The 23,019-nt window shown below is 43.7% G+C and overlaps 1 protein-coding gene across 2 annotated transcripts in view; it reads left to right on the plus strand.

Moving 5' to 3' along the window:
• Positions 1–1,708: 1,708 nt before the first annotated feature.
• kif5aa (kinesin family member 5A, a) overlaps positions 1,709–23,019 on the plus strand; it is a 43,081-nt gene continuing 21,770 nt past the window's right edge. Inside the window, exons 1-14 of one of the 2 annotated variants that reach the window (XM_077238366.1) lie at positions 1,725–1,849; positions 1,906–2,231; positions 2,789–2,876; positions 2,979–3,052; positions 5,363–5,467; positions 6,218–6,266; positions 6,342–6,397; positions 7,349–7,436; positions 7,545–7,669; positions 11,805–11,909; positions 12,480–12,628; positions 14,087–14,235; positions 14,412–14,629; positions 15,236–15,304. In XM_077238366.1, coding sequence (XP_077094481.1) covers positions 2,103–2,231; positions 2,789–2,876; positions 2,979–3,052; positions 5,363–5,467; positions 6,218–6,266; positions 6,342–6,397; positions 7,349–7,436; positions 7,545–7,669; positions 11,805–11,909; positions 12,480–12,628; positions 14,087–14,235; positions 14,412–14,629; positions 15,236–15,304 — 1,404 coding nt within the window. In that variant the 5' untranslated portion in view covers positions 1,725–1,849; positions 1,906–2,102. Of the gene's footprint in view, positions 2,232–2,788; positions 2,877–2,978; positions 3,053–5,362; positions 5,468–6,217; positions 6,267–6,341; positions 6,398–7,348; positions 7,437–7,544; positions 7,670–11,804; positions 11,910–12,479; positions 12,629–14,086; positions 14,236–14,411; positions 14,630–15,235; positions 15,305–23,019 lie in introns of both variants that reach the window. The other variant, XM_077238356.1, reaches the window with a different exon arrangement.

Genomic DNA, 23,019 nt, shown 5'->3' on the forward strand with positions numbered 1-23,019 from the left:
TGTAAGTTACTGTTTGTTTGTATATATACTTCTGTTATTGTCCATTTCCTACTAAGTATATATTCTTTATTCCTTGGGAAGGGATTAGTAGAGAGGTGGGTGCCATTTCCTTTTATATCTTGTTTTCTCTTGTTTAAGCTAGTTAGGGAGTTCGTCATTATTATTATTATTGTTAGAAACTAAGCTACAAAAAAGAAAAGTACAATAATAATACTCTCAAATAGTTAGAGGGTTTATGTTTGTTGTTTTGGCCTTGCCCCCCCTTGAAGCCTTGGAATCCTCCCACATTTGTTAAATAAAGAACTTGTTTTGCTATTGTTGTTTTTGGTCATTTTTAGGGTTGGGAATTGAACTTTGCAGCCTCCACACATCACACCATTTTTATTCTGTTACTTGTCCCTTCAACCCTAGACAAAATAGGGATGTAACACACACACACACACACTCACTAACCCGACCCCTAAACCTACCCATCAAACACAACTTTTTACATTATCCAAAAAATATTATTCAGTATGTTTATTAACCGCTGGCTGCTTCTCAATGTAGGTGCTCTCACGTTTTACTATCCTTGTGGGGACATTTGGTCAATGTAATATAAACCTGTATACACACACACACACACACACACTCTCTCCATAGGTGTAATGATTTTTATACTATATAAACTGTATATTCTCTCCCCTTACACTAGCCCTATAAAAAGAATAGGTTTGTACTTTTGAAAATCAAAAGTTTGATAGTGATGGCATTATGAAAGGCAGTTACTCTGTAAAAATGGCTATATAGATGAAACAGCTATTTTGTGTTGTGAAAATTATACTTTATGATTTTGTTTATTTACTAACACAATTGAAAATGTGCTGAAATGTTTGAATAAAGTGCACTTTAATGATATGTTATATTAGTACTAAGAGTTTGGAAAATGTACACCTTACGTGTGAAAATAGTACCAAAGTAAATGTATATTTAAAAAAAAAAAACTATAAGTAACAAAACTGATGAGACACCAATCAATGTCTCAGGATAAGGTCCATGGGAAATTATGTGCTTTGAAAAATTAATCCTGGTGGAAGAGAAAGGGGAAGAAGAGAGGAAAATTACATTTATTCCTGATAGTTGAGCATGTTCTTCTGCAGGAATGATCATGAGGGAAGTTGGTCCTCAAGGTTTTATACTACTCACACTTACAGTAGGCTACAGCAGTATTTTAGATGAGATAACTTTCACTGTTACAGTAAATACCGTGGCACATCATGTTGTTAAAAAACTGCTCTGTCACAAATTCTGACTATATAATGACAGAATAATCCAGTAACCGGCTGTGATTGGCCCACCCGAGCAGCGCTGAGGAAAGTCACAGGCACCACGTGACCGCGGGTTCACTTCAGCAGAGCAGAGATTATCGTTTTTTATTATTAAAATCTGAATAATGACGTCTGACACGTGTGCATATAAGTAAAAAAATAAGCCGTTTAAAAAAATAATTATTATCCAACGAACTTTAGTAGTATACAATATAGTAAACATAATTTACATATTATTGCATAACTTTCTATATATATATATATATATATATATATATATATATAACACATGCCAGGGTGTACAAATTGATCAATTAATCAAAAAATTGTATATTCATTAAATATATGACAAGTCTAGTGAAATAAGCAGTGAGGAGAATGGGAACATGATGACGTGCGCTGTTAGCCCCGCCCCCTGCGCGAGTGGTCCTCAGCCACGCCCTGCTCCGCATCCTCATGACAACAGCAGCATCCTCGCCATCCCAGCATCACTGCGAACACAACACACACACACGACACTGAAGAGAAGACTCGCCATCCCAGCATCACTGCGAACACAACACACACACGACACTGAAGAGAAGACTCGCCATCCCAGCATCACTGCGACTGACTCCAGCAGGACAACACACACACACACAGATAACACTGAAGAGAAGGACTCCAGCAGATCTATAAGCAGACATCAGGATCTTCTCGTGTTTCTCGTAGAGACGCCATCAGCTCGAGCTCAGGCCGCTACTCGTCGTGTTCTGCTGTTCTCATATAAACTCGCTGTAACGTTATACTGTGATCATGACGGACGCCGTAGCTGAGTGTAATATTAAAGTGCTGTGTCGCTTCAGGCCTCTGAACCAGGCCGAGATCCTGCGCGGAGACAGATTCCTGCCCAGCTTCCAAGGGGACGACACGGTCATCATCGCGGTAATTATCACCTTTATCCACATTTACTGCACATTCAACACTAATATATACATTAAATGATGATATGAATGATCCCGATGATGATGATGATGATGATGATGCGCGCGACTGTGTCAGTATGACGTCAGCACATATAGAGGCTCTAGGCCTAATCTAAGTCTAGCTAAAATATACAAAAGAAGTATCGTTCTGTCTGTATTATATATATATATATATATATATATATATATATATATATATATATATATATATATATATATATATGAGGGATAGTTTGAATGACTGCAGGGAGTGGCTGATGATGATAATGTAACAGTTATTGGGGAGGGGGAGGGTTTTATTGTTATATATGTAATAAATGTATATAGTGAAAGTAGCTGAATGTGTTAATCATCCCAGTTCTGTGAAGGCTTATAGTGTATAAAGCTGAACTGAGACAGTCTGTTGATGTGATTCCTCCGTCTATATCTCTGTGTCGTGATTAGTCTTCTAATAATCAATATCTGAGTCCAGACAATGACGTTCCCGTTTCCTCTGTGTGTCGTATGTGTCCGCAGGGAAAGTCGTACGCGTTTGACCGTGTGTTTCCCACTAACACCACTCAGGAGCAGGTGTACAACACATGTGCCAAGCAGATCGTCAAAGGTCAGTGTGTGTGGAGTGTGTTTCATGACTACAGCTGAACCGAGGATAACCTGTGCCAGGCTTATACAGGAAGTGTGTGTGTGTGTGTGTGTGTGTGTGTAGATGTGCTGGGAGGTTACAACGGCACCATCTTTGCCTATGGACAAACCTCTTCTGGGAAGACTCACACCATGGAGGTACAGTGTGTTACACTTTACATTATTACAGGTTTAACTACAGCAACACTGTCAAGAGTTCATTTTGCATTCGTTTTTTAGGTAACAATAAGTTTAATTAACATTAGTTAACATGAACTAAGAATGAACAATACTTCTACAGCATTTATTAATCTTAGTTAATATTAATTTCAACATTTACTAATACATTATTAAAATCAAAGGTTGTATTAGTTAATGCACTGTGAACTAACAGCTGTATTTGTATTAACTAACATTAACAAAGATTAATAAATGCAGTAACAAATGTATTGTTTATTGTTAGTTTATGTTAGTTAATACATTCATTAATGTTAACTAATGAACCTTATTGTAAAGGGTAACCATTTTTTACATGATAAAAATAGCAAAACCAGTCAAAAGTAAAAAAAAAAAATAGACTGTTATCAAAATGGCAAATATTTAGCATAACATACGTTAAACATCACTGCTAAAAACATCAGTTTAGGTTTGTGTCATCGGTCAGCAGTGTTCGGTGTCAGTCTCTTTTCTATTTTTATTTGCCCTTTATTTAAACACATACAACTTTCTGAGATTAAGGCAAGGCACGTTTATTTATATAGCACATTTCACACACTATGATAATTCAAAGTGCTTTACACAGAAATAAATTAAAGTAATCACAAAATAAAAACAAGGAAAATTAAAACAGTTATAAAAGGATTTAAAAGAGTAAAAAGATGATACATAGATAAACTTCCTATCTGGCAAAACACCAGTGTATCATATTTTTCACATTATTAGAAGATTAAAAATACATGCAAAAATGAGCAGCACAACAGTGTCCAAAAAAGAGAAAGTCAACATAACATTAAAACATATCATCAAACCGATTAAAAACATGTCTATCTCTGTAATTTAGCAACATTCTACCATGAATTGACAACAAGAAAATATTTTTTCTTAATGTATCTAATAAATAATATATGCATATCGATTAATTTAGCTGTCTCATCAATCATGCGAGCCATTGGTCTGTTTATTATCTGAGCTGCACGATGACATCACTGATTTAACTAAACGTCTCTATAGATGAACGACTGAACGAATTACTTATTTATACTTGCTCTTCTACCCCACTCATAGATAATATAGATAATGTATAATAAAAAATATATAACAGTATTATTTAGACATTTTATGTGCAACAATATTAGACTATTTATGTCCTAATTTATTTCTAATCATTGCACAGTTTTTATTCTTGCGTTGTTGATTTTAGTTTTTTATTGCTATTGTGCCATTTATTGAGGAAGCTGCTTACACACACACTCTAGTTTCTAGTGTATTATTGGTTAACGTTTGACCGGGAGCTTAGTACTTCGTCTCGTTCCTTCATGTAAACGTGTGTATGGAATGACAATAAAAGACCGCTGAAAAGTTTGATCTTTACAGCAGAACTGACTTCAGCTGATCAATAACACTGCGTTCTGTTAGAGCTGCAGAACTGAACTCAGTTGGCATCATTGAATCATCATTTTATCATTATAATCTATTGTATAAAGTGCTATATAAATAATGCTGACTCGACACGGCTCGGATCAGGGTCCGCTTTCACAAAGCTATTTCAGACCGGTCTATAGTGTTAGACAAGTCTACAGTCTGCTCATACACTAGTCTAATGCAAGTTAGACTTTCACAAAAATAAAGACTGACTTAATTTAGACCAAAAACATTAGACCCCTTAACCCAGGCTAACCCAGGTCTAAGACTCTGTTACCTTGGCAACCAGCAGTAACAATCAGTTACAGTACAAACAGCCAAAAGAAAAGAGGAGAGAGCTATGAGAAGGGAAAGGGTTTTTAGAGACCGCAGTAATACTGGAAATATATAATGATGAGGACTTTTCTTTTCTGTACGTCTTTAACGCTCAACGGTCGGATTTACGCTGTTAACTGTCGTATCTTTTTCCAAATTAAACATTTCTTCTTGCTACTACATTCTCGGCTAAATTTTCCCCAGTAAAATGTGCTTGTAACTGTTATACTCCTCCAACACACACATGTTTTCCGCTGGGGTAAACTGCACTGAGCGGTTGAATGCGCTTACTCCATCCGCCATGTTTTTTGTTTTGAAAAGTGTCTTATTTTACCCAGAATGCACTGCAGTGTTGTCCTACTTAAGATAGTCAGAGTCTTAAGTGCTTTGTGCAACGGTCTGATTTAGATGTCGATCTGAAGTCTGATTATCTACTATATCTAAGCCATAGTCAAAGTCTATCTCTAAACCGGCCCCACACCAGGAGTTTGAATAAGGATGTGTTTATTCCAGGGAAACCTGCACGACCCGCAGCAGATGGGCATCATCCCCCGCATCGCAGAGGACATCTTCAACCACATCTTCGCCATGGACGAGAACCTGGAGTTCCACATCAAGGTATTGTGCTGGATTCCCCCGCACACCTGCGGTTTACCTGGAGTCCACACTTCTACACATTACACCCGTTCAGTTCACCTCCGGTTGATGCCTAAGAGCAGCTACTCTGACCACACAAGTTAGTTACCTGAGCGCATCTAAACCTGAGCACATCTAACCCACCTGAGAGTCTCACACTGAGTCAAACCACGTCATCACTTGGGAATAAGGTCTCTAGTGTCCCACTAACCTATTGTGCTGCAATAACTAGACAGACTCCAGACAATGCCTTCGAATATACTTTAATCACAGCCGGAGGATCTCAGACCAGTTTCAGAGAGAATCCACCAGCAAAAATACAATAGGAGCATGGCATAGCAGACATGATGATACATTATATCATTTCCCTTCAATTTGATTGGCTCTTCATATGTAAACCCTTCTGTTACTAGGCAGAAGCAAAGTCTGTTTTCTTGAATGCTTCACTTTGTTACTCAAAGTCCGAGTTTATAATCCTAGACATCCGGCTAGTTTTATTTCCCCTTTCGTTATTTTCGAACATGGTTCACTAGCACACACACACTCAGTCAGAAATGTTTGGAAACATTTAGGATTCAAAAGCATATGAATGTTATTCCTGCCAGAAAAATAAATGTTATTTATGATTGATTAAAAATCCCCCACAGTGCACAGAGCAAACGAGCAGGACTCTGATAACCCGATAATAACTGCTCGAACTGTGCTTTTAAAACCAGTGTTTGCTCTCCTCAGGTGTCCTACTTCGAGATCTACATGGAGAAGATCCGGGATCTCCTGGACGGTTTGTAGGAAACAGAAATAGCGCAGCGTAACGAATTCCCTACAATATTCCTCATTGTGTTTCTTTCCTCTTCAGTCACGAAGACCAACCTGTCTGTGCACGAGGACAAGAACCGAGTTCCTTACGTGAAGGTGAACCATCAGCATATTCAGTGAGAGTGAGATTAAAGGAGTAGTTCACCTCAGAATCAACATTTCCTGATCATTTACTCCTTTACCCCCACGTCATCCAAGAAGTTCATGTCTTTCTTTCTTCAGTGGAAAAGAAATGAAGGTTTTTGAGGAAAACACTCCAGGATTTTCTACCTTTAAGTGACTTCAATGGAGTCCAACGGGTTCAAAACCGCTTCAAAGTCTCGACACGATCCAGCCGAGGAATAAGAGTCTGATCTAGACAAACCAGCGCACATTTATAACAAAATAAACATTTATATACTTTAAACCACAAACGCTGTTCTTGCACGAGCTGTGATGCGACACACATTACGCAATCACGCTGAAAGGTCAAGCATGACATAGGCGTAAGAACAGATCTAGTGTTTACAAAGCCAACGTGCAAAGACTAACTCAAACGCCATTTACTAAAAAAATAAATGGTAAACAACGATGTCGAACGATTTTGAAGTTGGAGGAGAAAATGAGTTGAAAGTTTTTCACTCCACTCTACATTTCTGGAACGCGTGTGACCTTTCAACGTGATTACGTAATGTGTGTCGCATCACAGCTCGTGCAAGACCAGCGTTTGTGGTTAAAGTATATAAATGTTTATTTAGTTATAAATGTGTCACTGGTCAGATCAGAGTCTTATTCCTCGGCTGGATCGTGTCGAGACTTTGAAGCTGCACTGAAACTCACATTTGGACCTTCGACCCGTTGGACTCCATTGAAGTCACTATATGGAGAAAATCCTGGAGTGTTTTCCTCAAAAACCTTCATTTCTTTTACGCCGAAGAAAGAAAGACATGAACATCTTGGAAGCTTTCTACCAATGCTAATGAAGTGTGTGTTATCAGGGTTGCATTCGCGCTAATGAAGTGTGTGTTATCAAGGTTGTGTTCGCGCTAATGAAGTGTGTGTTATCAGGGCTGCACCGAGCGCTTCGTCTCCAGTCCTGAAGAGGTCATGGACGTCATCGACGAGGGCAAGTCCAACCGGCACGTGGCCGTCACCAGTGAGTGCTCACACTCTAATAACCTCACTGACCGTAGCTCTGGAAACACATGATATCATACTGATATGAGGAGAGTGAAGAGTAAAGCAGTGTTTGTTGTGTGTTCAGACATGAACGAGCACAGCTCTCGCAGTCACAGCATCTTCCTGATCAACATCAAGCAGGAGCACGTGGAGACGGAGCAGAAGCTGTGCGGGAAGCTCTACCTGGTGGATCTGGCCGGCAGCGAGAAGGTCTGAGCTCTTTACACACCTGCGGGACTTTCTCTTTAGTGGAATAGTGTTGGGCTTACACACAACTTTGGACCCCATTGACTTTAATTGCATGGATCAAAAAAGGGCTGTCGCGATAACCGCAATATTGTAGTATCGCGCTACTGACACGCCAAAGGAATGCAAGCGACCGCGATACTCGCGTGTTTTCTTATTTTTAGAAGGCTAACCCTTCTTGTTTTGAACTTTGTGCATGTGTGTTGAATGTTAAATAAGTTAATAATGATAACAAGACTGTTTATCATGGTGATTTGTATCATGGCTTCGTGGATTAGCACTTAAGCCTAAACACACAGTGAATGAGAGATCGACTGAGCGCGTGCGATGACCTGCGTCTGTCTTTGAGGCCATAGATTCGTGAAAAGGTTGCCGTGTGCAAGAAAAGTGAAATATTTGTCGTATTTCTTTTTTTTTTCCTATGTTAAGTGCTCACGGGAGAGATGAGTTCTCTGTGTAACACGCAGAGACGAGACGATACTGGTGAAATATCAGCAGAACGCCTCTCGTCCACTCAGATTCGAGGATCGGGAATAACTGTTATACATATAAAGATAGCCTAACGAGAATAAGAACAGTCTACCGCACACTATTGACTTTACTCAACGCTTCCGCATATAGCGTCCTCAGGTCCGCTCAGTTATGGTCTGAGCTCTCAGGTGTATCTTAATTACCTACAGTCACATGATCAGTTGTCCTTAAAGTCATAATATTTTAAATGCCAATATCCAACACATTCCCATAAATACCTAGTTAAGAAAATTTAATACATGTTTTACATCCTCAAATATATCAACACAATATATACATAATTATCATCATCAAAACCCCAACACGAGCAAAATGTTTTGTAGAAATATATGTATCCGTTACAGATATACATCATCAATATGTCCACAGAGTTACAGATACATGCACTGCCGTGAGGCTGATAGTCAATACCCTATAACACATATTTATAGAGAACAGCTCAAGCCCTGTGATCCGTTCACACCGTAGGGTTGGACAGTAGACCGTCCTCTCGAGAGCCGTTTAATCATGTGACCACCTCTAGGGTTCATCCTCTCGACAGCAATGAACCTGAGAGAGGCAGCAAGACTATGAGTCTTCTCTGTATAATGCTTAGCTATTACGCAGTCAAGGTTATTGTTTCTGATGGCCACTTATTGTCAGGCTTATGTTCTGTTATGTGGATCTCATTTTTGGCGTGCTATCAACACGCATAATCGCTTTTCATCGTGTTTATCAACGGCGTTGACTTAACGTTACATCACTATAAATATATGACCTACCCCAATCCCGTCCCTAAACCTACCCGTCACTGGGGTTAATACCATTTATGAGTCTTCCCCTACCATCCTAGGAAAAAAAATATCCCTCCCCAGATGTAGATATACATTTTGCTTCGTTTCGCTCGGACATTTAACGGCGTACACATACACGCGGAATCGCTCGGACATTTAACGGCGTACACATACACGCGGAACCACTCGGACATTTAACGGCGTACACATACACGCGGAACCACTCGGACATTTAACTGCGTAGACATACACACGGAATCACTCGGACATTTAACGGCGTACACATACACGCGGAACCACTCGGACATTTAACGGCGTACACATACACGCGGAATCACTCGGACATTTAACGGCGTACACATACACGCGGAATCACTCGGACATTTAACGGCGTACACATACACGCGGAACCACTCGGACATTTAACGGCGTACACATACACGCGGAACCACTCGGACATTTAACGGCGTACACATACACGCGGAACCACTCGGACATTTAACTGCGTAGACATACACGCGGAACCACTCGGACATTTAACTGCGTAGACATACACGCGGAACCACTCGGACATTTAACTGCGTAGACATACACACGGAACCACTCGGACATTTAATTGCGTAGACATACACACGGAACCACTCGGACATTTAACGACGTACACATACACGCGGAATCGGTCAGACATTTAACGGCGTACACATACACGCGGAACCACTCGGACATTTAACTGCGTAGACATACACACGGAATCACTCGGACATTTAACGACGTACACATACACGCGGAATCGGTCAGACATTTAACGACGTACACATACACGCGGAATCGCTCGGACATTTAACTGCGTAGACATACACACGGAATCACTCGGACATTTAACGGCGTACACATACACGCGGAATCACTCAGACATTTAACTGCGTAGACATACACACGGAATCACTCGGACATTTAACGACGTACACATACACGCGGAACCACTCGGACATTTAACTGCGTAGACATACACACGGAATCGCTCGGACATTTAACGGCGTACACATACACGCGGAATCGCTCAGACATTTAACGGCGTACACATACACGCGGAATCGCTCGGACATTTAACGGCGTACACATACACGCGGAATCGCTCGGACATTTAACGGCGTACACATACACGCGGAATCGCTCAGACATTTAACGTCGTACACATACACGCGGAATCGCTCGCACATTTAACGGCGTACACATACACGCGGAATCGCTTGGACATTTAACGGCGTACACATACACGCGGAATCGCTCGGACATTTAACGGCGTACACATACACGTGGAATCGCTCAGACATTTAACGTCGTACACATACACGCGGAATCGCTCGCACATTTAACGGCGTACACATACACGCGGAATCGCTCGGACATTTAACGGCGTAGACATACACGCGGAATCGCTCGGACATTTAACGGCGTACACATACACGCGGAATCGCTCGGACATTTAACGGCGTACACATACACGCGGAATCGCTCGGACATTTAACGGCGTACACATACACGCGGAATCGCTCGGACATTTAACGGCGTACACATACACGCGGAATCGCTCGGACATTTAACGGCGTACACATACACGCGGAATCGCTCGCACATTTAACGGCGTACACATACACGCGGAATCGCTCGCACATTTAACGGCGTACACATACACGCGGAATCGCTCGGACATTTAACGGCGTACACATACACGCGGAATCGCTCAGACATTTAACGTCGTACACATACACGCGGAATCGCTCGCACATTTAACGGCGTACACATACACGCGGAATCGCTCGGACATTTAACGGCGTACACATACACGCGGAATCGCTCGGACATTTAACGGCGTACACATACACGCGGAATCGCTCGGACATTTAACGGCGTACACATACACGCGGAATCGCTCGGACATTTAACGGCGTACAGATACACGCGGAATCGCTCGCACATTTAACGGCGTACACATACACGCGGAATCGCTCGGACATTTAACGGCGTACACATACACGCGGAATCGCTCAGACATTTAACGTCGTACACATACACGCGGAATCGCTCGCACATTTAACGGCGTACACATACACGCGGAATCGCTCGGACATTTAACGGCGTACACATACACGCGGAATCGCTCGGACATTTAACGGCGTACACATACACGCGGAATCGCTCGGACATTTAACGGCGTACACATACACGCGGAATCGCTCGGACATTTAACGGCGTACACATACACGCGGAATCGCTCGGACATTTAACGGCGTACAGATACACGCGGAATCGCTCGCACATTTAACGGTTTACATTTAATCGATTTAATCACCGCCGTCACTCCTGTCGTCATGGGTGTATTACGCTGCTTCCCGACGTCACGTGTGTATTGAGATACACATTCAGACGGGACTATAATCACGACTATAATCACGAGAATCGAATGACAGCAGAAAGCTTGAACCGTGTGTCTGCGTCTGCTCTTACTGTGAAGCGAAGGTGTAGTCAGGCACTCAAACAGGAATACACCCCGCAGTGTACAGCTTGTGTTCGAAACCAGTGATGACATCACACACTGTACGAGTTAAACTCAGCCTTATAAACTCAGCCTTATAAACTCAGCCTAGCTCATGCATGATGTCATGTGTTGTTGTGGCAATCATGACTCTTTCAAAGCGTGTTTTTCTTGAACTGATCTGCATGATGAGACTTAAGGTGCGTCAGAAATGTGTGTGATGTGAGACGGCTCAGCTGGTGTGTATCTGCACACACAGGTCAGCAAGACTGGAGCTGCCGGAGCTGTTCTGGACGAGGCTAAAAACATCAACAAATCTCTGTCTTCCCTGGGAAACGTCATCTCTGCCCTCGCTGAGGGAACTGTGAGTGCACACACACACACACACACACTCACACACACACCTCTCCCTGTGTGAGCAGAAGACTCATGTGCCGTACCGGGACAGTAAGATGACAAACACACACACACACACACACACTCACACACCTCTCCCTGTGTGAGCAGAAAACTCATGTTCCGTACCGGGACAGTAAGATGACACACAAACACACACACTCACACACACTCACACACACACACACACACACACACTCACACACACACACACACACACACACACACACACACTCACACACACACACACACACACACACACACTCACACACCTCTCCCTGTGTGAGCAGAAGACTCATGTGCCGTACCGGGACAGTAAGATGACACACACACACACACACACACACACTCACACACTCACACACACACACACACACACACACACTCACACACTCACACACTCACACACTCACACACACACCCACACACACACTCACACACACACACACACACACACACACACACACACACACTCACACACTCACACACTCACACACACACCCACACACACTCACACACACCTCTCCTGTGTGAGCAGAAGACGCATGTGCCGTACCGGGACAGTAAGATGACGAGGATCCTGCAGGACTCTCTGGGAGGGAACTGTCGCACTACGATGTTCATCTGCTGTTCTCCCTCCAGTTACAACGACGCTGAGACCAAGTCCACGCTGATGTTCGGACAGCGGTAACACACACACACACACACACACAGCCCGCAGCTCACATATACATCCATATAAGTCAAAGCCTGTAACGGGTCATATAATGCAGTCTACGAGACGTGCTTGATATTAAACAGAGTTAAGTGATCAACAGTTGGGAAACTAAAGTGGTTTCAGTATTGTGAATCTGTGCATTCGGTCTTAAAGTGACAGTAGCCTAATATTCCTGATGCTGTCTGTCATTAATGTTAATCAAACAGAGAAAATCACTCACTGCCCTTGACTGAGTAACTTCAGTCGCCTATAAATAATCAATGTGTATTTAAATCATACAGTGACTATGCAGTGTCGTATTTTTATATTTGAATCATTGGTTCAATTTCTCTAGTAGGTTGTTAGGTGAGCAATATATTGTATAAATAGAGTTACAATTGTATTTTTTATTTTTCAGTCATATTCAAGGCTGGTCTAAAGGGACTTAATCTTTTAACTTTTCTTTCTCATAGAGGTGAAACAATCAATCAGACAAATAACTGTGCATACGATTACAGTTGCTGCAATTATCTAATCGTGAAAAGATCATATTACAGCATTATATTTATATTTCCCCCTTTTGCATCAAAGGTTTATGCTTACAATGTACTTTGCAGTGTTGAGCATTGTAGCCAATCACAAACATGTCCGTTGAACGCAATGGCCAATCAGAGGCGTTTAAGAGTCCCTTGTGCTGAAGATGCATTTTGCGCAGTTCTACACTTTCTCGATTCTGTCATTATAGCCAATAAACTGTAGATGTCACGGACACGCGTAATAAGCGAATATCTCACAGAAAGCTGAATATATGGTTTAAAACACAAGCTCTTTTCTTTTATTAACACATTTTATCATGATCTTTGCCAACTTGTGCTGGCCAATCAGATTAAAGAAAGCAGGGCTTACTGTTCACAGAAGACGAGTGCCAATTACTAGAAACGCTTTAGTTTTAACGATTGAAATGTTCATTGACCGACAGTAATAATCTGCAAAAATTAGGCAATATACTCAACTTTTTCTATTTATCAAATTTCACCATTTTTAATTGAAAAATGCTATAATTTGCATGATTCATGTAATTCATAACTGAGTGTGACAAGACAAGGAGCGTTTTGTGTTTTCGACATATTAGATTAAGAGTAAATGTGTGCATATTTTAAATATCTTTTGCAAAAATACTTTTGTTTTTCTTTATTCCCTTAGATCACTTTAAATCCTTTAATTATTTAATTCATTTAAATAAAAAAATACAAAATGACCCAGTGGTGGGTAAATATCCACTGACCCTAGAGCGCTTTATTGTTTTTGGATACATAGTGAGTGTTGAACACACTGTCAGTGTAAATCAGTGGCAGATTTTAGGTTGAATTAGTTGGAGAACATTGTGGCGGAGAAGAAAAGGAAACACAATGCAGTGCTGATGTGTGTGTGTGTGTGTGTGTGTGCAGTGCTAAGACCATCAAGAACACGGCCTCCATTAACCTGGAGCTGACGGCGGAGCAATGGAAGAGGAAGTATGAGAAGGAGAAGGAGAAGAGCAAGAGTTTGAGGGACACCATCCAGAGGCTGGAGCTGGAGCTGAGGCGCTGGCGCAGCGGTGAGTTTATACAGGCCTTCAAACGCTCCTGTGCTGCCCCAAATCACCAGATGTAAAACAAGTCTCTGATGTCCAGAGTGTGTGTGTGAATTCTAGCTCGAAATACCCCACAGATATTTTTATAGCCTGTTAAAATTGTCTCTTGATGTGTGTTTTCTGCTGTTGTCTTGACGCAGGAGAGAACGTCCCCGAGACGGAGCAGACTGACGCTGATGTGGTGAAGCTGGAGGTCAGCGAGGAGACGACTCTGGATAACGAGAGATCCTCACCGGAGCGCCAGCGGGAGAGGGAGAGAGACTCAGACTCCTCCTCTATAGTGGTGCGCATCTCGGAGGAAGAGCGGCAGAAATATGAGGAAGAGATCCGCAAACTCTACCGGCAGCTGGACGATAAGGTCAATCACATGATCACTCGTGCAGAATAACTCAACAGATCAACACTCACTGCAACATCTGTCAATTACAGTATTATACAGTCAAACCAACATTTATTCAGACACCTTCAACATTTCTCACATTATCAGTTTATTCGCTATGGTTTAGAAAAATGGTAATAAAATATGAGCAGAAGTCAGAGTTATTAAATCAGTTGATATTTCACTGGTTTTGTCCATCCTTCTGTTAGACTCTCACACATGAATTATGTTGAATATCTGTCAGCTGTTAAAATTAACTACACAATTAGATAATACCAGTTTAGCTCAACCAATCACCAAGCAATGCTTCATGTTGTTCAGTCTGTGGTGTAAAAAGGTGCATTACCAATTAAAGAAAAAACACTTCAGCAAAACATGCTCAGGGTTTGGGTATAATATGTCACAGTTTAATTTATTTTGCTCTCCTCACTTACATAAATGAACTATATTGTCCTGCACCCACTAGTAAAAAAATATCATAAATGATATCTGGTGTCTGAATAATACTTGGTTTAACTGTATAACAGGATTTTATTGCTGTCAGTGTTTTTTTTTTACCCTTGTTTCCTCCACTGTGTGTTCTAGGATGATGAGATCAATCTCCAGTGTCAGCTGGCGGAGAAGCTGAAGGAGCAGATACTGGATCAGGACGAGGTCAGAGGTCACATCTGGATCATGTTAATTGTTAATATATGAATTACTCCAATAGTGAAAGTCTTAAATTTAAAAGGTTTAAATTCAGATGCTAAGAAGATAAGTCAGCACACTGTTGTAATGCTCCCAAATAATTTAGTGATCTCTCCGAATATAAAACCATGTGTCATTTCATTGTCACGGTGTGGTGTAGGCAGAAGAAGACGAAGAGGCAAAAAGGCTCCAATACAAACTTTTACTTACAATAAACTCCAACGGGTACAGACAGGCAGGATAAACACACACTTACTACAACTGACAAAGTAGAACGGACAGGGACCGACTGAACAGAAAGAAACTAAATACAAAGGTGAACAATGAAGACAACCATGGCAGAGACGGAGACGTCCCTTCGGGCGGCCATGGCGGAGACTTCCCTTCGGGTGTCCATGGCGGAGACTTCCCTTCGGGCGGCCATGGCGGAGACTTCCCTTCAGGTGGCTATGGCGGCCATGGCGGAGACTTCCCTTCAGGTGGCTATGGCGGAGACTTCCCTTCAGGTGGCTATGGCGGAGACTTCCCTTCGGGCGGCCATGGCGGAGACTTCCCTTCAGGTGGCCATGGCGGAGACGTCCCTTCGGGTGGCTATGGTGGAGATGTCCCTTTGGGTGGCTATGGTGGAGACTTCCCTTCTGGCGGCCATGGCGGAGATGTCCCTTCGGGTGGCTATGGCGGAGACGTCCCTTTGGGTGGCCATGGCGGAGACTTCCCTTCTGACGGCCATGGCGGAGATGTCCCTTCTGACGGCCATGGCGGAGATGTCCCTTCGGGTGGCCATGAAGGGTGGCTATGGCGGAGACGTCCCTTTGGGTGGCCATGGCGGAGACTTCCCTTCTGACGGCCATGGCGGAGATGTCCCTTCGGGTGGCTATGGTGGAGATGTCCCTTTGGGTGGCTATGGTGGAGACTTCCCTTCGGGTGGCCATGGCGGAGACTTCCCTTCTGGCGGCCATGGCGGAGATGTCCCTTCGGGTGGCCATGGCGGAGACTTCCCTTCGGGCGGCCATGGCAGAGACTTCCCTTCTGGCGGCCATGGCGGAGATATCCCTTCGAGTGGCCATGGCGGAGACGTCCCTTCGGGTGGCCATGGCGGAGACGTCCCTTCGGGTGGCCATGGCGGAGACGTCCCTTCGGGTGGCCATGGCGGAGACGTCCCTTCGGGTGGCCATGGCGGAGACGTCCCTTCGGGTGGCCATGGCGGAGACGTCCCTTCGGGTGGCCATGGCGGAGACTTCCCTTCGGGTGGCCATGGCGGAGACTTCCCTTCTGGCGGCCATGGCGGAGATGTCCCTTCGAGTGGCCATGGCGGAGACATCCCTTTGGGTGGCCATGGCGGAGACGTCCCTTTGGGTGGCCATGGCGGAGACTTCCCTTCTGACGGCCATGGCGGAGATGTCCCTTCGGGTGGCCATGGCGGAGACTTCGCTACGGGCGGCCATGGCGGAGACTTCCCTTCTGGCGGCCATGGCGGAAACTTCCCTTCTGGCGGCCATGGCGGAGACGAAGACGTCCCTTCGGGTGGCCATGGCGGAGACTTCCCTTCTGGCGGCCATGGCGGAGACTTCCCTTCGGGCGGCCATGGCAGAGACTTCCCTTCTGGCGGCCATGACAGAGACTTCCCTTCGGGCGGCCATGGCGGAGACGAAGACTTCCCTTCGGGCGGCCATGGCGGAGACTTCCCTTCTGGCGGCCATGGCGGAGACGAAGACTTCCCTTCTGGCGGCCATGGCGGAGACTTCCCTTCTGGCGGCCATGGCGGAGACTTCCCTTCGGGCGGCCATGGCAGAGACTTCCCTTCTGGCGGCCATGGCAGAGACTTCCCTTCGGGTGGCCATGGCGGAAACGGAGACGTCCCTTCGAGTGGCCATAAACTAAACAATAAACTAAGCTGACAAAGTAGTACTACAGCTGACAAAGTAGAACGGACAGGGACAGACTGAACAGAAAGGAACTAAATACAAAGGTGAACAATGAAGACAACAGCTGAAGATGGTGAGAGATGATGATGATTGCTGGCAGGTGCGGGTAATGGTGAAGGAGTGCAGGTGTGGGCCAAGGAGTATGCTGGGAACTGTAGTGCAGACGGGGATTAACACATGACAGTGACGATGATCATAGGCTGTGACATTCATTATATCAACAAAATGAAAGATTAGTAGATGATGACATTAAATTAGCATGAGCTGCAAATTAGGGATATCAACAGGGCTGAAAAACTAAATTACAATTTTTCATTTCAAATTTTTTGGAAATTCAAATTATATTGACATTATTTCTGGAAAAATACTAGTGAACAACAGTCAATAAGCACAAATCAAGCACTGGATGTTTTTTGGTCCCTATTGCATTTAAGATCGAGGATCATTTTGCATTCAGGTGTCTATTTCAATTCAGCGAATATTCAAAGTTTGAATTTTCATTTCACAGCCCCACTGCAAATAAGCGAACGGTAAATTTAATTAACAAAAACTGTGTAGGTAAAACGACAGCAAAATATACCATACAGTAAATAAAATAGGGTGCAAAACATAAACTCTCACATGACATTGTGACATTGTGCAAAATTTGTGACTTCTAAATGTATGCAAACATTTTTATATCATTTGAAACATTTGATATGCTAAGGCACCAGAGAATAAGCAGTAGGCACTGATTTGCATAATTTTACTTTATTTAGTAATGACCTTAAGTAGCCTATAACCCGTACAGATGGGGTCCACATTCAAGCATTTCATACAGTGAGCTTAAACAGCTCGCACTTTTACAGGTCAATGACTTCACAAATTACCTAAATATGGTTTTCATTGTTAATGTTTATCGTTATCAGTCTGATAAGAAAATATGGCCGATATATTAAAGCCGATAAATAATGTATTATTTCCTTCAGCTGAGCCTTCAGATGCGCACTGTTCAACATTATGGTTTTGAATTGCTGAAATATGATTGGAATAACTTATAAAAGGAAAATACAATTAAGTCATATCGGCTACATAAAATTATAATGAGAACATCATTATAATTGTGTGTTTGGGACATAGTGAGACTTTTGTTTTTGTAATTAGGGTCTCAAAATTTATATAAAAATTTTGATTTCGATTTGTCGACCAATATATCAGCTTTCAAATATAAAGAATTATCGGTATTGGTATTGGCCATTTTCATACAGGTGCATCCCTAATATGCTTTCAAATGAAGTGAAGTAAAAGTTTCCTAATATGGAGATACAGATACTTGAAAATGTACTGTAACAGATTAAAAAATGTCCACCAATGGACATAATTAAATCTTCATTAAACCAAAATTAAACAGATTAACATTCAACATAATGCTGTCTATTTGCTGAATCCACAAAATACATTGATTTTATCCCGATTGAGCATGATCTTTCATGATGCAGTGCAGATCCGCTATTTTATAAAGACCCGAAACGTGGCTCATCAAGTCTAGTTTTAGTCTGTGTTAAGATGTTTCTAGCTGATATTAAATGATGTTTCACTAAACAAAGTTCAGGAGGAGCACGTTCAAATAATCGATCCAATTATCACATCATTCCAACCAGCTGTCGACAATCAGTAATCAACATGTCTATCCAATCTATCCAATCAGGGATCCGCTGTTGCTTTTCGCCGGTGTTCTGACAATTTCTGCTGCCTTGTCAAAAAATGCTACCGTAGCACGAATCGATAGCAGAGTCTGACGATTTGTGCTGCCTTGTCGAAAAATGCTACCCAAGCGCGAATCAATCACCAAGGATGTCGATTCATTCTCTATTGTTTCCACAATGGTGTAAATCTCACAATATTATGACATCGTTATTTCATTTAAAACAGGGTAATTGTATGGGGAGCATATTTTGATATTTTATGGGGTGGTGATGGTGCAGTAGATAAGACACATGCCTTTGGTGTGAGAGACCCGGGTTCGAATCCACTGCGAGACACCAATGTGTCCCTAAGCAAGACACTTAACCCCTAATTGCTCCAGAGGCATGCAACCTCTGAAATATAGCAATTGTAAGTCGCTTTGGATAAAAGCGTCAGCTAAATGAATAAATGTAAATGTAATGTATTTTAAATGAACTAGCAATTATCACATTTGATAACAACTAAAAATGACATTATTGTATATTATATGAAATACAATTATAATAAAATTCGAAGTTATGAGTACTGTATACTTTACTGTTTTATTTTTAAAACGGTGTGAAAAGTAAAATGAAAAGTAAAATATCTTTGACCTGTCAAAGTACACCTTTCCTACAAGTCTTCACAGCAAGTATGCATAGATTTATGGTCGTGGTAACGCAGAAGAAAATTGAGTCTGCACATGCGCATAACCAGTAAGTAGCACATCTTGATGGGTAGCATGAATCCAAATCGTCAGAACACCGGCCCCAGGACTATTCCTCCTACGCCAGACATCGCACCTGAGCCCCAGGCTTCTTCACGCGGCCGCACGCCTGCCAGAACAGCCCTGCGCTCGCCAAGACGTCAAGGCCAGTCTTCGCCGCCCCCGGCAAGACTTTCATCTTCCTCCCCGGACTCCGCCTACCACTCAGCCGTCCCGACGATCCCACCTATCGGGAAACGGACCGTAGCAGGATCGAGGCAAGCGCTGGGTGATTCGGACGTACAGGCTTCGCTGAAAAAAGAACAAAGCGGAACTGTGTGATCTGTACGTTACCTTACAGTCAGCCAATCTCTATCCAAAGTCCACACCAACTTCCAAGACGACCACCGTCATCCTCGCGCACAATATCCGGCTCGCTTCGCCAATCGAACCGCAGCAACAGGCCTTCAGCGAGCCTGGGCCGCGCCCCAGATTTTGCCGTGGCAGGTCCACTCCCACCTCTCGACAAGGCCCAGCCCTTCACCGTGGCTTCTGCAGCCGCAGCGCCGTATGCAGCCGGAACCAGCGGCCTCCCCACAGCCTCTCAGTTTTATACTCCCACTGTTCATAACCCCTTTTTCTTTTTAGTTGCTTCCAGCTCCCGGATATTCCCATAACCCACCCGTTAAAACCCCTCCTCGACGCATCACTCGACACCCTCCTCAAAACAGTTTCTCCCAGGACCCTCCAATCCTACCTGACCGCTTGGAGATGTTTTAAAGCATTCCATGTCTCTTATAACATGCCGTTCCCCGATTGTTCTCTTCTTTCGATCACCTCATTTATTTCCTACCTTAATAGCGTTAAGGGCCTGCAAGTCGGGTCCATCAAAGGTTACTTGAGCGGTGTTCAGTTTTTCCATAAATTGATGTACGGCGCTCCCTCCTCTGAGATAAACTTCACAAACCTCCCTCCTGATCAAAGGGATTCAAAGATCCCAGCCCACCCGTCCCGACGCCAGACAACCCATAACGCTAGACATTCTCACCAAATGTATTCACGTCCTCCGCACAGGCTACCAGCCCCTCAATACCGCACGCACACTCTACGATATGTTTATCCTAGTCTTGTTTAGTTTTCTTAGATGCTCGGAACTCGCCATCACTTCCAAATTCGACCCCAAAAAAGGGTTGATTAAGCAAAGTAAGACCGACCAAACCAAAAAAGGTCGTTTCATCTACATTTTTTTAACCTCTCATCACCAATCCAACCATACCAGTCCATTCTGGCATATTTGCAGCGGAGAAGTTCTCTGGCTAAATCTCCTCTGGAACCCCTGTTCATAGACGAATCCAATAAACCCGTGACACGCTTTTGGTTCCAGAAACACCTCAAATCCGTTCTACAACAGTCAGGAATTCCAGCAAAGAATTTCTCAAGTCACTCATTGCGTATCGGGGCAGCAACTTCAGCAGCTCAAAAAGGCCTCTCCCAACAGCAGATCCAAGCTCTTGGGAGATGGTCCTCAGATGCTTTCCAAAGCTATATCAGGACCAACCCGTTCCACACTAAAAAAGCCCACCAAACCCTCATTGATTAAAACCCCCTGGGTCGTCCACCGGGGGTCTCTCTCTTTCCGTCCAACGAGCATTTGGTCTCACAGCGGACGCAGTGAAAATCTCCCGGTTGAGTAATCATGATCCTCTTTCCTGTTTTCTCTTTTTGTCCAGCGATAATTTGGCCTCACAGTGGACGCAGCGAGAACTTTTGCGGTAGAGCACTTACGTTTCTGTTCTGTCCAGCGAGTCTCCCAACGGACGTACTATGTACTTATCTCTAACTCTCTCCCGTCCAGTGAGCATTGGTCTCCCAGCGGACGTACTGTGTACTTATCTCTACTCTCTCCCGTCCAGTGAGCATGGACGCAACACCGATGCCCATCCCTCCAAACGCTACAGCCTTGGAACCAACACCAGTAGCCAACAACATCTGTACACAGATCCTCTCAGGTGCAGAAATTGATTTATGTTCCCTGCTATCTTTACTTCCAGTACCATAAACTATTCTCAGCTAAATGTGCCGTCCGCGTTGCTCAATGGAACCAGTGCCCTTACTGGGGTGGACTGGACACAGACCTCCTGGGCTACCGCAACATCTCCTGTGCAGTATGCAGATCACTCGCTCACTCCACCATAAGCTGTCCTCTGGTTAACCCTTCATCTCCCCATTGCCCAGTTGCATCCCAGGGAAAAATCTACCAGTTACATCCCACGACCAGTACATTTCGACTCACCATCCAAAGATTTTAAATCCACCTCCAAATCTCATGACCAAGTCTGCCATAATTTTAACTCCCGGGGATGCTCAGGACAACGTTGCCGTTACCTGCACGTCTGAAACTACTGCGGCGCTCACTCCCGCACTATATGCCCTGTGAAAAGATCAGAAAATATTCAAAACGCCTTTCAGATAGCTTGGAAAGCAAGTCAAAAGCAAGTTTGGTTCCAACACCGCAGCAGTATCACCTCTTCCTTTCCATCAGGAGCTCGTTCTCCAGCCAAATTTGGATAATTTGAAAGAAAGTCAGAACCAAGTCTTTCCACTACAGCATAATCTACTCCGCTCCCGCAGGAGTTCCATTTCTCCATCCAAACTTGATCCTCCGCCGCAGCAGCATTATCTTTTCTGCTCCCGCAGGAGCCCAGTTCTACGTCCAACTTACCTTTTGGACAGTCGAATTCAGAAAGCAAGTTTGACCCACTGCCGCAGCAGTGTCGTCATCTCCACTCCCTCAGGAGTTCCGTTTCTTACTCCCACTCGCTCCATTCCCGCGGAACCATTATTTCTTCTGCTCCAGCAGGTGCTCAATTCTCCATTCAACTCACCATAGGATACTTGGAAGCAAGTCGGAAGCAAGTTTTCCACTGTCCACTTTCCACTCTGTCCAAACTTGCACCACTACCGCAGCAGCGTTATCTTTTCTGCTCCCGCAGGAGCCCAGTTCTTAGTCCAACTTACTTTGGACAGTTGAGTTCAGGAAACAAGTTTGGTCCACTGCCGCAGTAGTGTCATCTACTCCACTCCCGCAGGAGCTCCGTCTCTCCGTCCAAACTTGCTCCACTGCCGCAGCAGCATTCTCTTCCGCTCCCGCAGGAGCTCAGTTCTCTGTCCAAAGGATAGTCGGAAAGCAAATCGAAAGCAAGTGTGGTCCACTGCCGCAGAAGTGTCATCTACTCCGCTCCCACAGGAGCTCTGTTTCTCCGTCCAAACTTGCTCCACTGCCACAGCAGCATTTTCTTCCGCTCCTGCAGGAGCCCAGTTCTTAGTCCAACTTACTTAGGACTGTT

Source organism: Siphateles boraxobius, unplaced genomic scaffold (assembly GCF_051911475.1).
Source record: "Siphateles boraxobius isolate OS27281-9 unplaced genomic scaffold, OSU_SipBor_1 100, whole genome shotgun sequence".
NCBI lineage: Eukaryota > Metazoa > Chordata > Actinopteri > Cypriniformes > Leuciscidae > Siphateles > Siphateles boraxobius.